General features: G+C 40.7%; 1 protein-coding gene across 1 annotated transcript; it reads left to right on the top strand.

Annotated features, from left to right (window-relative positions):
* Window positions 1–641: 641 nt before the first annotated feature.
* Window positions 642–2,584, top strand: LOC147437488 (uncharacterized). Its single transcript, XM_086487015.1, has 3 exons — window positions 642–1,000; window positions 1,241–1,316; window positions 1,425–2,584. The coding sequence occupies exons 1-3, from the start codon at window positions 956–958 to the stop codon at window positions 2,204–2,206; spliced, it is 903 nt and encodes a 300-aa protein (XP_086343141.1). The 5' UTR covers window positions 642–955; the 3' UTR covers window positions 2,207–2,584.
* Window positions 2,585–13,842: the final 11,258 nt, after the last annotated feature.

Raw genomic sequence — 13,842 nt, 5'->3', positions numbered from 1 at the left:
GATACGGAATTTGGGTGAGTAAAAATTGGGGAATGTGGGCTTTTCAAAAAGGAAAAAGAAAAGGAAAGGTGGCAGAGAAGATGTGTCAGAGGGGGCGATGATGGCAAATGGCAGGCGATGACGCTTCCGGACAGCGGTGGCAGGAGAGACTCAGAGGGCCACAACTACAACACCGATAATAAAATAAAAGCGGTTTTAGCGGCAGGAAGCTTGACTAAATTTGGAGGCGGTCCGGTCCCTAGCAGAGTGACGCCATCGCTGGGACCCACAGCGCCCTGCCTTTGTCCGCCGGACATCCGGGTGACCTCATTGTCCGGCTCCATTTTCCTGTCATCATCATTCGCTCCTTTGTCGCCTCTGAGAGAGTCCTCTTTTCTCTCTCTCTCTACTCCAGTGTCTGTGCGAGAGAGTGGAGTGATCTCCTCTGGAGTCTGGACTTTCTCTTTCAACACGTCCACGTCCTGAGTTCAAAACCCCCCCCTGCTTCATTCATCTCTTAAGATACCCACGTTAAAGGTCGTTCTCTCTGCTCTGCTCTTTCTCCAGCTGTTTTTTCATCTCTCTCTCTCTCTCTCTCTCTCTCTCTCTCATACACACAGGCCAATGCCGTATATAAAGCAGAAATGCATAGAGGTGTTTGGCTTGCAAAAGAGAGAGAGAGAGAGAGAGAGAGAGAATGGAGAGGAGTAAGTTGTTGTTGTTGTAGTAGCCAGACAGGCCAACACCCACCTCCTCCAAGTGACACTCTCTCTCTCTCTCTCTCTCTCTCTCTCTCACACACACACACACACACACACACACACACACTGCTATCGCTACCACAATCTCACAACGCCCACAATTTTCACATGAAGTTCCCTTGCGCCTTTCCCATCTTTTCTTCTTCCTAACGCCCCCCCTCTCTCCCCTTCTTGCCCCACCTCTCTCTCTCTCTCTCTCTCTCTCTCTCTGTGCCATGACAAAGGCAGACTCCCCCATTAAGCCCCCCGCCAAGCTAGAGGTGAGAAAACTAGCTCTATCCTCTTTGTTTGCATCACCTTTCTTTGGTGAGCTTTGCATTCATTGATGCTGTGTCAGTAAAATTTTCTTTAGTTTTTCTATATGTTTTATGTGTCAAATCCAATCATCTGTTATATCTGCTTTACAATTTGATGCACCTTAGAATTTGATTAATTATCTAGTGTCAGAATTGAGCTCTTCACATTAGATTTTACAACGATTCCGTGGGGTTTTCAAACAGACTATCACTTTGAAAGCATTTATTCACTGTGAAGGATGTCGGCGAAAGATCCGGCGTATCATCAGGGTCTTAGATGGTAAGCACTGTTGTTGAATTGCATTATCAAAAGCAAATTGCTAGCTGCTTTTATTATATAGATCTTAATGGCAATGCTCATTCCATATCCATTGGTTCGTGTTATCAGACGTGGAAGATGTCGTCGTTGATTCCACAACAGGCAAAGTGACCGTAACAGGCAGTAACTTGGATGTCAAAATCATTATGCAAAGATTGCAGAAGTATGGAAAGCAAGCGGAGGTGTGGCCAAGCGCTGGGGCCGGCCCGATGAATGCGTCAGCTAAATCAGCAGGTGGGAACCAACCCAAACCAGGTCCCAACAATGGCCCTAGTCCTAGTCCTAGTCCTAATGCCAACTCAAAGAAGAAAGGAAATGCAGCTGGTGAGAGTGGAGGTGATACTAAGCCAACAGCTACTGGTGCAAACAACAATGAGGGCAAGAAGGGAGGTGGAAAGAAGGAAGAAGAGGCATCAGCAAAATATCCCAAGGGTGCTGAGGAAGCTCCGATGCCGAGTGACAAGGCAGAGAAAAGCAAGCCAGAGAAACCCAAAGAGTCAAATGCTGATAGCAAGGATGCTGGCGATGCGAATGTGCCTCAGCATAAGGGCGGCAATGGAAATGGCGGTGGCGGTGGTGGTGGCAAGAAGGGGAAGAAGGGAGGTAATAATGCAGCAAATGATGGATCTAATTCCAGTGGTGGGGGTGACAGCATACTGGAGCTTCCTCCTCCCCGCATCGCCCAGGAGCGGCCCATAGCGAATGTCCCTACCACTACCCTAACTGTATCGGCTAACAAGAGCCTTGCTCCCAATGACTATGTTCAGACCGGCTACTCTGAATATAACTCAGTGGAGTATGCCACCCATATGTTTAGTGATGAAAATGCCAACAACTGTAGTATCATGTAGATGTTGGCTTTGAATGCAATACTTCTCCCACGTCGCACCGCTAATCGTGTCGGATTGATCGGTTTAACCTCTCATGAATATTCACTTAGACATGGCACCCAAAGGAGCTTGTGTCTGCAGCAACATATAACATTGTGAACTTGGAAGTGGATGCCATTATCAGATCTATTAGCTGCCTAAAAAGCTAGTCTCTTCTATCCACACTAAGATGCTCACCATATCCATAATCTTCTTAAGCTATTATCCTCTTTGATAGGTGTACAATGTAGGCACCAAATGTCATTGGCATGGGCTCTGTCCTCTTTTTTGTGACTACTTGTAAGTTGCAGCAAAGTGTTGATGTGTAATTATCACATAATGGAACGCTTATTTAGATTATGGTTATGGTTATGCTTGTTTTGGGTAATGCCATTATACTTGTATTCATGTGCCGGCATTGTTATATGCACGAGATCTCGAAGAGATTGTGAAGAGGGAAAGTCGAATCAGCTGCACAAAGAAGTCGTTGTAATAAGATGTTTGATCGACGTGTCATGCGCAGTAAATGTCTTGGATCGATCGAAGATGTCGAAACTTTCTTTGTTCTGTGAACTAGATTTCTATGTGCTGAGAAATTACCTTGTCATGCTGTTTGTATTCATGCTTGCTCCATGTTTCTCTTTTGTTCGTAAATGTGTGTGTACGAAGTGAGTGAGCCTTTGCTTTTGGTGGAGGCTAGAGCAGCTTTCTCTCCTCTTGATGAAGATGCTTCATTGCAAGGATTGTGTGTGTGCGTGCCCACATTCATGAGCATGTGCTACCCACAAAGCAATTGAAGCTGGAGGGAGGAGGCTAGGAGTATAATACAGTTGCAGCACTGCACTACTTTTCACATGCACATGATTTTACCACCCCTCGTTCTCTGTCGTGAGCGCAACCTTTTCCCCAAGTTTTTTACACTTAACTTGAGTGAGGATGCGGTCACGCGTAGTTATCGCACCACTTTTCTAGGTCAGTGATATGCCAAAGTCGACATAGTTACAAAGACTTTACAACATTCCATACAAAGGGTAGGCACAGCTATTCTCTTTTTTGCCTGCGACTTCAGAAAAAAAAAAAGGGAAAATTACCAAAATACCCTCTAATTTGTGGAAATTCCCAAAATACCCCTCAAATTTCAAAAATTCCCAAAATACCCTTGTATCTACTTTAGATGGATTGTTCACGATTTCCTAATCTTTATTCTTTTTTGACAATGTATATCCGTTTTTTAGTGCACAAATTACCTCCCAAAAAAAAGACAATTATGTCTACAAATAATGAAGCAATTCATCTCCAAAGCCTACATAACCAGCTCAAATTCTAGTTTTAGTATCTTGCGTTCATAGACAATCAGTCTTCTTATGACAAGCTACAATTTTTTAATTTTTGGATAAATTTAATCTCACAACCAGGGGTATTTTGGGAATTTTGGAAAATTTGAAGGGCATTTTGGGAATTTTTGACAAAATATGAGGGGTATATTGGGAATTTTTGAAATTTGAAGGGTATTTTGGGAATTTGCATAAATTAGAGGGATGTTTTGGTAATTTTCCCAAAAAAAAAAAGAGAATCTCACTTATTTCAAGCAAAGGGGGAGGTGTCACGCGAGATAGAATGAAAGTGATGCGAGCGGAGGCATCATGCAAGGCTCAGAGCAGATGAGGAAGGGATGCAAGGTGTTAGGTAGGGGGCAAGTGTTGTGCATAGGAGAGATAGTTGATGCAGAGGAGTGAGCGTGGTGGGAAGTTGTGAAAAGTTACTTTTTATAAATATGTGGGCACATTGCAAGCACCAAAGTGCATTGGATGATGTGGTTACCCCAACGCTATTAGTGTTCAAGTCTATTATATGCGAGATCAAAACCTATTTTGGTTGGCACCCACACAAGGGTTGGTTGAGGAGTGGAGCGGAATCTACAAAGATTTTGTCAAAAGAAATAAAGACGAGCCAGTAGACATGTAGTACATAAGCCTTGTGTGACCAACACCTAAGAGAAATGATTGTACCATTGTCGGGTCGAGAGAAATATTGCACCCAAAAGTTGTGATACTTTAGCGAAGATGCCGGGCCTCTGACTACCCAAGCTTAAGAGAAATGTCAGGCCAAGGGCCACCCTGGACGTCAAGGATTGGGCCAAGGGTTGGCTACTAATGGAGACGGGATCCTAGGGGCAAGGCCTATAAAGGGAGGTTGGGCGGAGGATCGACTCTAAGGCAGTCCCAGGGTCTCACAATGGCATCAGAGCAAAGTGGACAAGGGAAGGCCGTGGAGTTTTTTTGCATGAGGCATGCATGGTCTCTCCGCTCTCTTCCTCACACGAGGCTATGGCGGGATTTTGGAGGGCCAAGACTGGTGCGAGAACGGACTCTTACACACAAGGGAGGCACGGACAAGACCTGCACTGTTTCACCTGCGAGTGCTCTTGGTGGACTTGGACCGACCCAAGGATCGATTTACGTTTCTGTAGTGGTTGATTTCGAGCAACCGTCGACACGTGCTCTGGCGTTTTCCCCTTGCGCAATTGACTGTTGTCGCCATGGATGAGGCAAGGAGCTTCTTTTCACATGTTATTAACACAGGGGCGCCCTACTTTGGGCATCCTTCCTTACTAAGGGCCAAGCCCCATGGCGGGTTTGCCATGCATGCCAGGGTGTGAGGTTTTTGGCCTCAAGTGAAGAATCAATGAAAGCGGACATGCGTGGGCTAGCTTGCATGTATCAGCCTTTCACTAGTTAACATGCATCGACCATGCAGCGAGAAACTGATTGCAAAGTTTTGAAAGCTTGACTTCTTGAAAACGGTTTGGGCTTCGACAAACGAGCTGAGCATTTTCGGTAAGCACACCATTGTGCTTGTTTGTTCGAAAACGGTGCTTGTGCTTGCTGACATCGGGCAAGGTTCTGAGAAAGGCTGCTAGGTAAAGACAATGTCAATGATTGGTTACTGTTAGCTAAGCCTCTCTCTACGAGGGCGTGTAGTTGTACGCTTATAGGATAAGCTATGACATAGACATGGTCTGCACGGGATCATATGCATGGGGCATCCAACACATTCGAATAAGGGGTTTTCCTTAGCGCAACATTCTCTCTCTCTCTCTCTCTCTCTCTCTCTCTCTTCCCAACTTCTATGCGGGAATGGTGAAACTAGGCATGATTTTCTTGAAATCTTTCTATGTCAATACGGTAACAGGAACGGCCAAGAGCCATCTGTTTGTAGTCCATCAATGATTGATTTCACGATCGAACACTTCTATCTAGTTGAGTACCCATTGTAGACCCCAAGAGTTTTTGACATTTTGTAACAATTTTGGGTTAATTTGGGAACGTGCATGGGCTTGTTAGGAGCATTTTCATAAAAATCATTGCATAATAATTCATGTCTAGTGTGAAGTAATGCCTGTCACATCTGAATGATTACATAGGATTTGAATCACTTGCTGATATGTACATTAAAATTGGAATGCTTTGCCAGCTCTTTTGAAAGTTCTTTACCAATTTTGAGACCTTATGAGATTGTCACGACTACTAGGCATAGCCATCTTAGTTTTGATGGGGGCCTAAACATGTAGGTATAAAGGGGTGATATTATTGAGAGACAGAGTAAAATAGAGATTCGACTTGAGCTCAAGACTAGCCTTTATGATCTTTTAGGATTGTTTTTACGACATTAAAATTCTCCTTTTACGGTTATTTTGGGAAAGTGCAAGAGAGAAAACGGGAATGCAATGTATTTCAACCGATTGAAACTATAAAATCCCAGTTAGATTTTGAGCTTCCCTTTGAAGAAACGGGAGGTTTACACAAGTTTTAGTGTAATTACTGGTGGTAAAAGCTTCAAATTTTGACTTAAAATCCGGGAGAGACAGAGACGGTGAGATTTGAGAGAATTCGGGGAGAGAGGACTTGGGTTCAGTTCTTGTCAGATAGATCTTTGAGATCTCGAGGATTGCTTGTACAATGTCAAAACCTTTTTAGAGGTGGAAACGAGGTCTTAAAAGACCATTGGAAAAACTCAAAAAAAATCTTCTTTTAACGATGTTTGTTGCCAGCTGTGAACCGTCATGCAGGGAGAGTCCGGGGTCGCGAGACTAGGCAAGAGAGCGCCGCCAGGGGGTAGTTAAGAGAAGGAAGAGCACCGAAGCATGAGGAGCCAAGGAGGGGCCGAGTAGGGATGCCATGTGTGTGCCAAGAGAGTAGGAGAGAGGACGCTACTGTAGACAGGTTGGAGCCGAGAGAGAACGAGAGCGATGTATGCTACTGGGTACAAGAGAGCGCCGCTAGGGCGAGCCAGTTATAAGCAGGTTTGGGCCGCGAGTGAAAAGAGAGGGAGGTCATTAGGGGGAGAGAGAGGGATTGGCACTGAGGAGAGGTTTTGCAGGCCAGGTGGAGTGCGAGTGAGGGAGCATGGGAAGCACCGAGTGAAGGGCACAATTGGAGAGGGTTGCAAGCATGGAGTGAGGGAATCATGAGCAAGGAGGGGGCGCACCTATGAAGGGAACCTCCTATCAAGAAGAGGAAAACCCGAGAGTGAGAATGTGAGTAAGGGAGAGGGAGCCCATAATGGCTTCCATGTGTGTGTGTGTGTGTGTGTGTATACTTGTATGAAGCGCAGAGAGAGAGCCATGCTAAATCACAAAGAGAAAATGAGAGAGAGAAGATTGGTCGCAGCTAGGTTGGTAGAGAGAGCAAGAAGCATAAAATAGGTTGCCTGGTGAGAGAACTTGAGACCTGCAGCCCTAAGGGGGGGTTTATTTGGTTCTGCCGAGAAATGCCATTAGTTAGTGTATAAGAAAGATTTAATTGCTTGTTGGAGCTAGCATGTTATAAGAGCAAACAGAGAGGTAGATGAAGTTGGTGCAAGTAGAAGCAAAGGCTATTCAAGTAGAATTATTAAAACAAAAAAAACTACTTGATGAGGCTTTCGCTCAAATTCAACAAAAATTGATTAGACTGAAGGTAGAAAATGGACAGGCTTTGATGAAGGCTAGACAAGACAAAGAGTCTGCCATGTTAGAATATAATTTATTTCAACAAGATATAATACATTTTAAAGAAGAAAACAAAAAACTTGTGAAATTTTAGATATGGAACCTAAATCTCATGTTGAGGAAATGAAAACCATGAGTGAGTGCATTAATACAATGGGAGAGGAGCTTGATGAGAGTAGGCACCTTATATTTGGATGCCAAGTCCTTTCCAATGATGAGAGGCCACATGAGAGTGAGAAGCCTATAACTCCTATAGTCAATAATGATTGTTGTATTGACAATAATAGCAAATCTATCAATAACCATATAGACGTTTACATTGATAACCCATGTTTACTGAGAGATGTAGAAAGGGAAGAAAGAGAGCTAGATAATAATGTAGCTACCTTGATAGATATTGAGAGAAGAAAAACCTTGTTAGAAGCACACCTTGATAAAGAGCATCTACATGTGTGTGAGCAAACCTATTTTGAAATTCCATCACCTTATGAATTAAGTGATATGTGTGATATCGAGGAAGAGATATGTACTTCTCTCGGGGGGTTCACTATGTGTAAAACTACCATATCACGTGCGTTAAAGACATGTTTGTAAAACCCTTATCTGTGAATTTTGTTAGGAATATAATTTACCCTTTTCTTTTAAAATCTGTAAGTTTTTTTCAAATTTGAAAAAATTATACTCTTTTATCTATATATTTCTGTAAGTTTCAAGAACTTTAAATACCTTTCTGTTAACGTTGAACTCACGTGATAGGTTACATTTTTGTTACGTGACCTCCCCGGGGTACTTAATCTATATTGGTGAACAATAGTATAAGAAGTATAGCTTCTTGTGAGGAGAATATATCTATGAATTACTTCGCATATGAGTAGTACTTTGAGATTGAAATTGAATTAGGTTCTTCTAACTTTGAGACTACACATGATTATGAGGAGTTAAATATAGAAAAAACCTTATCTTTGAATAAACCTGAGAGATTGAGAGAACATCACAATAAACATATTAGTGGTGATGGTAAAAAATGTACGAGACATATTAGACATGAATTTCAAGTAAATGCGGTCATGATGGTAAAAAATGTAAGAGACATATTAGACATGAATTTCAAGTAAATGCGGTCATTTTAGGGAATGGGATTAGACAATATATTGCACATATGCAAAAGGGGGACAAAGCCAAGAGAGGAGAGGATAATGGAAAGCTTAGGAGACCAAATGTCCACACAAGGTTTTCAATAGAGCCTAGAAAAGGTTCGATAGAAAACAAGGATAGTAAAATCTATGAACAGAGCCAGTCTGTGTATAAATACTATGGTTGGATAGGCCATATTGCAAAGTTTGGTGGAAAATTGAAATCAATAAACCAAATCACCTTCGCTCAATGATGAGGGAATTATAGGGGAGAGTAAGTAATGAATGTTTGGTTTAGAAAAATGAACAATAAAACAAAATCTTTTCTTATTTGTATTATAAAATAGCTTGTTCATTTTTAATTAAGATACATATAATAAGGGAGATGTCATTTCATGTCATATGGAAAGTGACTGTGATTTCTAATGTACGATCATATATGTATGAATATTTGAGCTACACTGAGGAGTTTTTGTTGCTCCCATTTGGATGTTCAGTGATAATTTTATGTATGTGCAAGATGGATAAGAATCCATGAGTAAAGAGTAGGAGTGAGTAAGTGTGACTTGAGTGGTGTGAGATAAGATATAGTTGATAGGAGGCTTCCTAGATTGTTTATTCTTGCTAACATGTGAGGCAATTACATTCAATTGTAGGAAGAATGAAGAATGAGAAAACTTCAATACATAATTCTATGTCAATTGAAATGAATTTAATCAATTTAGGCTTAGTAGATGCTATGTCTAGTATGTGCTGTGTTAATTCAAAATTGCAGTGCATGTTTGTGGTGAAAGATATATTGGTGTTTAGGAGATAAAGAAGTGCATGAGAGTCAAGTTTTTAGTAGATGTTAAAGGGTGTGAAATAAGATGTTAGTAAAGTGGAAAGATGTTAAAGAAGTGAGAGATGTTTGTAGAAAGTTAGCAAGCCGAGAGATGCTTGAGGGTTAGAGATGATTGAGAAGTAGAGTGGAACATCTAGAGAAGTAATATGTGAGTTATAGGGGAGATATTGTCCGAGAGGTATGAGAAGTTTGAGAGTTAGAAATACTACAAGATTTTGAAATGTGAGGTTTGAGAGGAAGTTTCAAGATGTTAGTTTATCATTGTTTGTGGTGTCAGTTTCAAAGCAAGAGTTATAATACAGTTGCATTTGAATGAACGTTTGAAAGCAAATATAAAATCAAAACAAAATATAAAAATACGTATAGATGATGTGAAGAATGTGAAATTGGAGAGGGTGTGGTATATGTGTAGAAAACTGTAGCTTTATAATGGAAGTAGGTGTCTGTAGCACATATAGGTGTCTGTGACCTAGGATACGGTCTATGTGTAGGACACTGTAGCTCCTTAGAATGTAGGTGACTGAACCACATATAGATGCTTGCAATCCGTTGCACTATTCTTGGAAATCGATATGAATGCTTATTTATTTATTTACAAATTTATGTTGAAAAAAACAATTAAAAAAAGAACAACCAAACAATAAAAAACAAAAACAAAAACAACAAAAACCCATTAAAATTAGGAGTAGGATACTACATTCCATTAGTGGGTGTGTAGTTTTAATCCATTTGCTGTAAGCAAAGTTAGAATGTCTAATTAAAAGAGAAGATTAAAGTAGTTGCTGTGAATTAAAGAGATGTTATGCTCTATCTAGGGATGCAGTTCAAAGTAAAGCAATACTTTCAAGAAAGACTTAACAGGTGTTTTATTTCCAAGTTCTTATTTCAAATTGTTAACATTTTTTCATTTAAATTTTCTAAGTCAGTGCAGAATTAATAAGTGTGTGGCATAGTTTTATTAAACTGGCTAGATTAGTAATTCTTATGGTTTTATTAGTAGTCCTTTATCTAGAATTATCAATCAAAAATTTTGACCGAGCTGGTTAGTGGCTGAAAGGGAGTAGTAAAAATTATTAATTAATATAGTCACTAATATAGCTAATCTAGTGTTGGATAGTACATTTATACCTTAATGGTAAAAACAAATCTTTAAAGTGTCATAGATCTCTAGGGTTGGAAGAGACCATTAAACTCTAGATTATGGTTGGTATGTTAACTATTACACTTGTGATGAGCTTGGGGAGGGAAACTTATATGTTATATGTTGTGTACCCACCACCGTATGATAGGTGGGTGGAGCGAACTTTGTCTCTAGTGACAGAGTCACGAGCCATAGATAGGTTTTATACTGGTTGGTAAGTGAATGTGAAAGGATATTTGAGCTCGACGTAGCAGTGAGTGTGGAATGTGTGAAAAACTAATTTTTTTTAAAAAGAAAAATAAATAAATTTCAAGTCCAATGTGACTTGCAAAAACAAAAGAATGAATGCATGAAAAAAAATCAATAAACAATAGGAATTAATAATGAAAAAAAAGGAATGAAAATTCAGGCTATGACTTCCACATAGTTGTCATATTTTTATACTCTCTATAATATAGGGGTTAACATGCTTTACCTCTGTATATCTCTGTCAACATGGAAGGGAGTTGTTCTTGTTATTAATGGTGATAAATTATTGTCTGGATTAGGATAGTTTGTAACTATTCTATTAATTAATCTCTTTTATTATTTACTGCTTGGTTGCCTATTGGGGAGGTTAGGGGTTTCGATTGGTAAATCTTTATAAAACCTGTTAGTGTGAGTATATAGATTTACTAGTGCTAGTTGGTTTATTCTACTATGTTTACTGCTTATTAATTTATCACTGACTATGTTATTACTTGACTACAATGTTGAAAAAGGATGATCTTGTAATGTGTTAAATGAGAATAGACATACTACAGTTAGTTTTGGCGTGTTATGTTTTAGGATATTGTGCTCACGAGGACATTCGTAGCAGTTAAGGAGGGGAGCAAGTTATTTTCCAAACTGTAGCTGTAAAGCTGGGAGTTTGCAGTAGTTTAAAGAAGTTCATTTACAGTGTAGCAAACATTTTTGTTCGTCGAGGACGACTTCACGTTTCAGTGGGGGAGGAATGTAGACCTCAAGTGTTTTTGACATTTTGTAATAATTTCGGGTTAATTTGGGAACCTGCATGGGCATGTTAGGAGCATTTGCATAAAAATCATTACATAATAATGCTTGTCTAGCATGATTTAATGCCTGTCACATATGAATGATTAGTAGGATGTGAATCATTTGCTGATATGTACATTAAATTTGGAATGCTTTGCTAGCTCCTTTGAGAGTTCTTTACCAGTTTTGAGACCTTATACGATTGTCACGACTACTAGGCATAGCCATCTCAGTTTTCATGGGGGCCTAAACATGTAGGTATAAAGGGGTGATATTATTGAGAGACAGAGTAAAAAAGAGAGTCGACTTGTGCTCAAGACTAGCATTTACGATCTTTTAGGATTGTCTTTACGACATTAAAATTCTCCTTTTACGGTTATTTTGGGGCAGGGCAAGAGAGAAAATGGGAATACAATGTATTTCAACCGGTTGAAGCTATAAAATCCCATTCAGATTTTGAGCTTGCCTTCGAAGAAACGGGAAGTTTTACACAAGTTTTAGTGTAATTACTTGTAAAAGCTTCAAAGTTTGACTTAAAATCCGCGAGAGACAGGGCGGGTGAGATTCAAGAGAATAGGGGCAGAGAGGACTTGAGTTTAGTTCTTGTCAGATAGACCTTTGAGATCTCGAGGATTGCTTGTACAATGTCAAAACATTTTTAAGGTGGGAACGAGGTCTTAAGAAACCATTGGAAAAACTTTTTTAAAAAAATCTTTTTTTAACAATGCTGGTTGCCAACTGTGAACCGTCATGCAGGAGAGTCGGGGGTCGCGAGACTAGGCAAGAGAGCGCCGCCAGGGGGTAGTTAAGAGAAGGAAGAGCGCCGAAGCATGAGCAAGTCCAGGAGGAGCCGAGTAGGGCTGCCATGTGTGTGCAGAGAAAGTATGAGAGAGGACGCTACTGTAGACAGGTTGGAGCCGAGAGAGAACGAGAGCAATGCAGGCTAGTGGGTGCAAGAGAGCGCCGCCATGGCGAGCCAGTTATAAGTAGGTGGGGTCACGCGTGAAAAGAGAGGGAGGTCGTCAGGGGGAAGAGAGAGGGATTGGTGCTGAGGAGTGGTTTTGCAGGCCAAGCAGAGTGCAAGTGAGGGACCATGGAAAGCACCGAGTGAAGGGCACAGTTGGAGAGGGTTGCGAGCATGGAGGGAGTCATGAGCAAGGAGGGGCGCACCTGTGATTTGGAGCATTTAAGCAAAATGCTTTGTTCGTTGTCGGCTATTTCGGATGTCCTTAAACCCTTTTAAGTGTGCTATTGCAGTAAGAAGAGGAAAGTTGTTGGGAAATGGATAATTTTTTGTGTTTATGGAAGAAAGTTCGAGCATTTAAGGAAAATGCTTTGTTCATTGTCGGCTATTTCGGATGTCCTTAAACCCTTTTAAGTGCGCTATTGTAGTAAAAAGAGGGAAGTTGTTGGGAAATGTGATTTTGATAGAAGGTATTTCCATTGATGCTAATAAGATTGAAGCTATTCAGAAGGTGCCTATACCAAAAAAATTGAAAGAGATGTAGAGGTTTAATGGGTAGATTAAGTGGCATAGTCGAAATTTACAGCACTTGGCGGATATTATGGCGCCATTGTCAAATCTTATAGAAAAGGATGTGGATTTCTTTTGGGGACCTGCACAAGATAGAGCATTTAGGGTGCTGAAAAAGATGTTGGTAGTAGCTCCCATATTGCAGCCCCCAAACTTGGAATTTCCTTTTCATGTGTTTGTGACTGCTTCAAATGTGGAAGTAAGGGTAGTTTTAATGCAAGAGGTTAGGCAAGGATGGTTCATACTGATTTATTATGCAAGAAAGATACTTTTAGCAGCAGAGAGGAATTATTTGGTGACAAAAAAGAAAGCCTTGGAAATGGTTTATGCTGTGTGGACATTTTGTCATTACCTTTTGAGCAATAGAGTCATTTTTCATGTGGATCATCACTCGTTGTTGTATCTTATAAGGAAGCCTCAACTGGCTGGGAGATTAGCAAGGTGGAGGTTGTTGTTGCATGCAATTGATTTCCTTATTGTTGATACACTAGGAAGATTGCATGTTGTAGCATATTTCTTGAGCAAGATGGACTATGCCATGCCAGAGTGTCAATGTGCCACCAAAGAGTAAGTCAATGTAGGGAATTCACCAAAGAAGATTGCCATTGCAGTTGTGGGCTGCTCCAAATGCGTCCTAGTGGAGAGCCAATGCCACTTGCTCTCAATCCATGGATGTCAAAGAAAAAAAAACTAGTGTCTATACACTATCCTGTGTGTGTGTGTGCGTGCGCGTGTGTGTGTCTACCACACTTGTTGAGATAGTTAATGGGCCACTTGAAAGCTTGTGTGAAATGAGTTTTTTAACCTTAGACATGCAAATAAGGAAAGAAACTGTGTTGCTTGTTTCAAGCAACCTTGTGGGCTTCCAATGTTTCCAATCTAAGCCGTGTGTGTGTGTGTGTTTGTGTGTGTGTGTGTGTGTGTGTGTGTGTGTGTGCATA

Source organism: Adiantum capillus-veneris, chromosome 17 (assembly GCF_014529385.1).
Source record: "Adiantum capillus-veneris isolate H3 chromosome 17, ASM1452938v2, whole genome shotgun sequence".
NCBI classification, from domain to species: domain Eukaryota; kingdom Viridiplantae; phylum Streptophyta; class Polypodiopsida; order Polypodiales; family Pteridaceae; genus Adiantum; species Adiantum capillus-veneris.
This window is presented reverse-complemented; position numbering and strand designations above follow the sequence as displayed.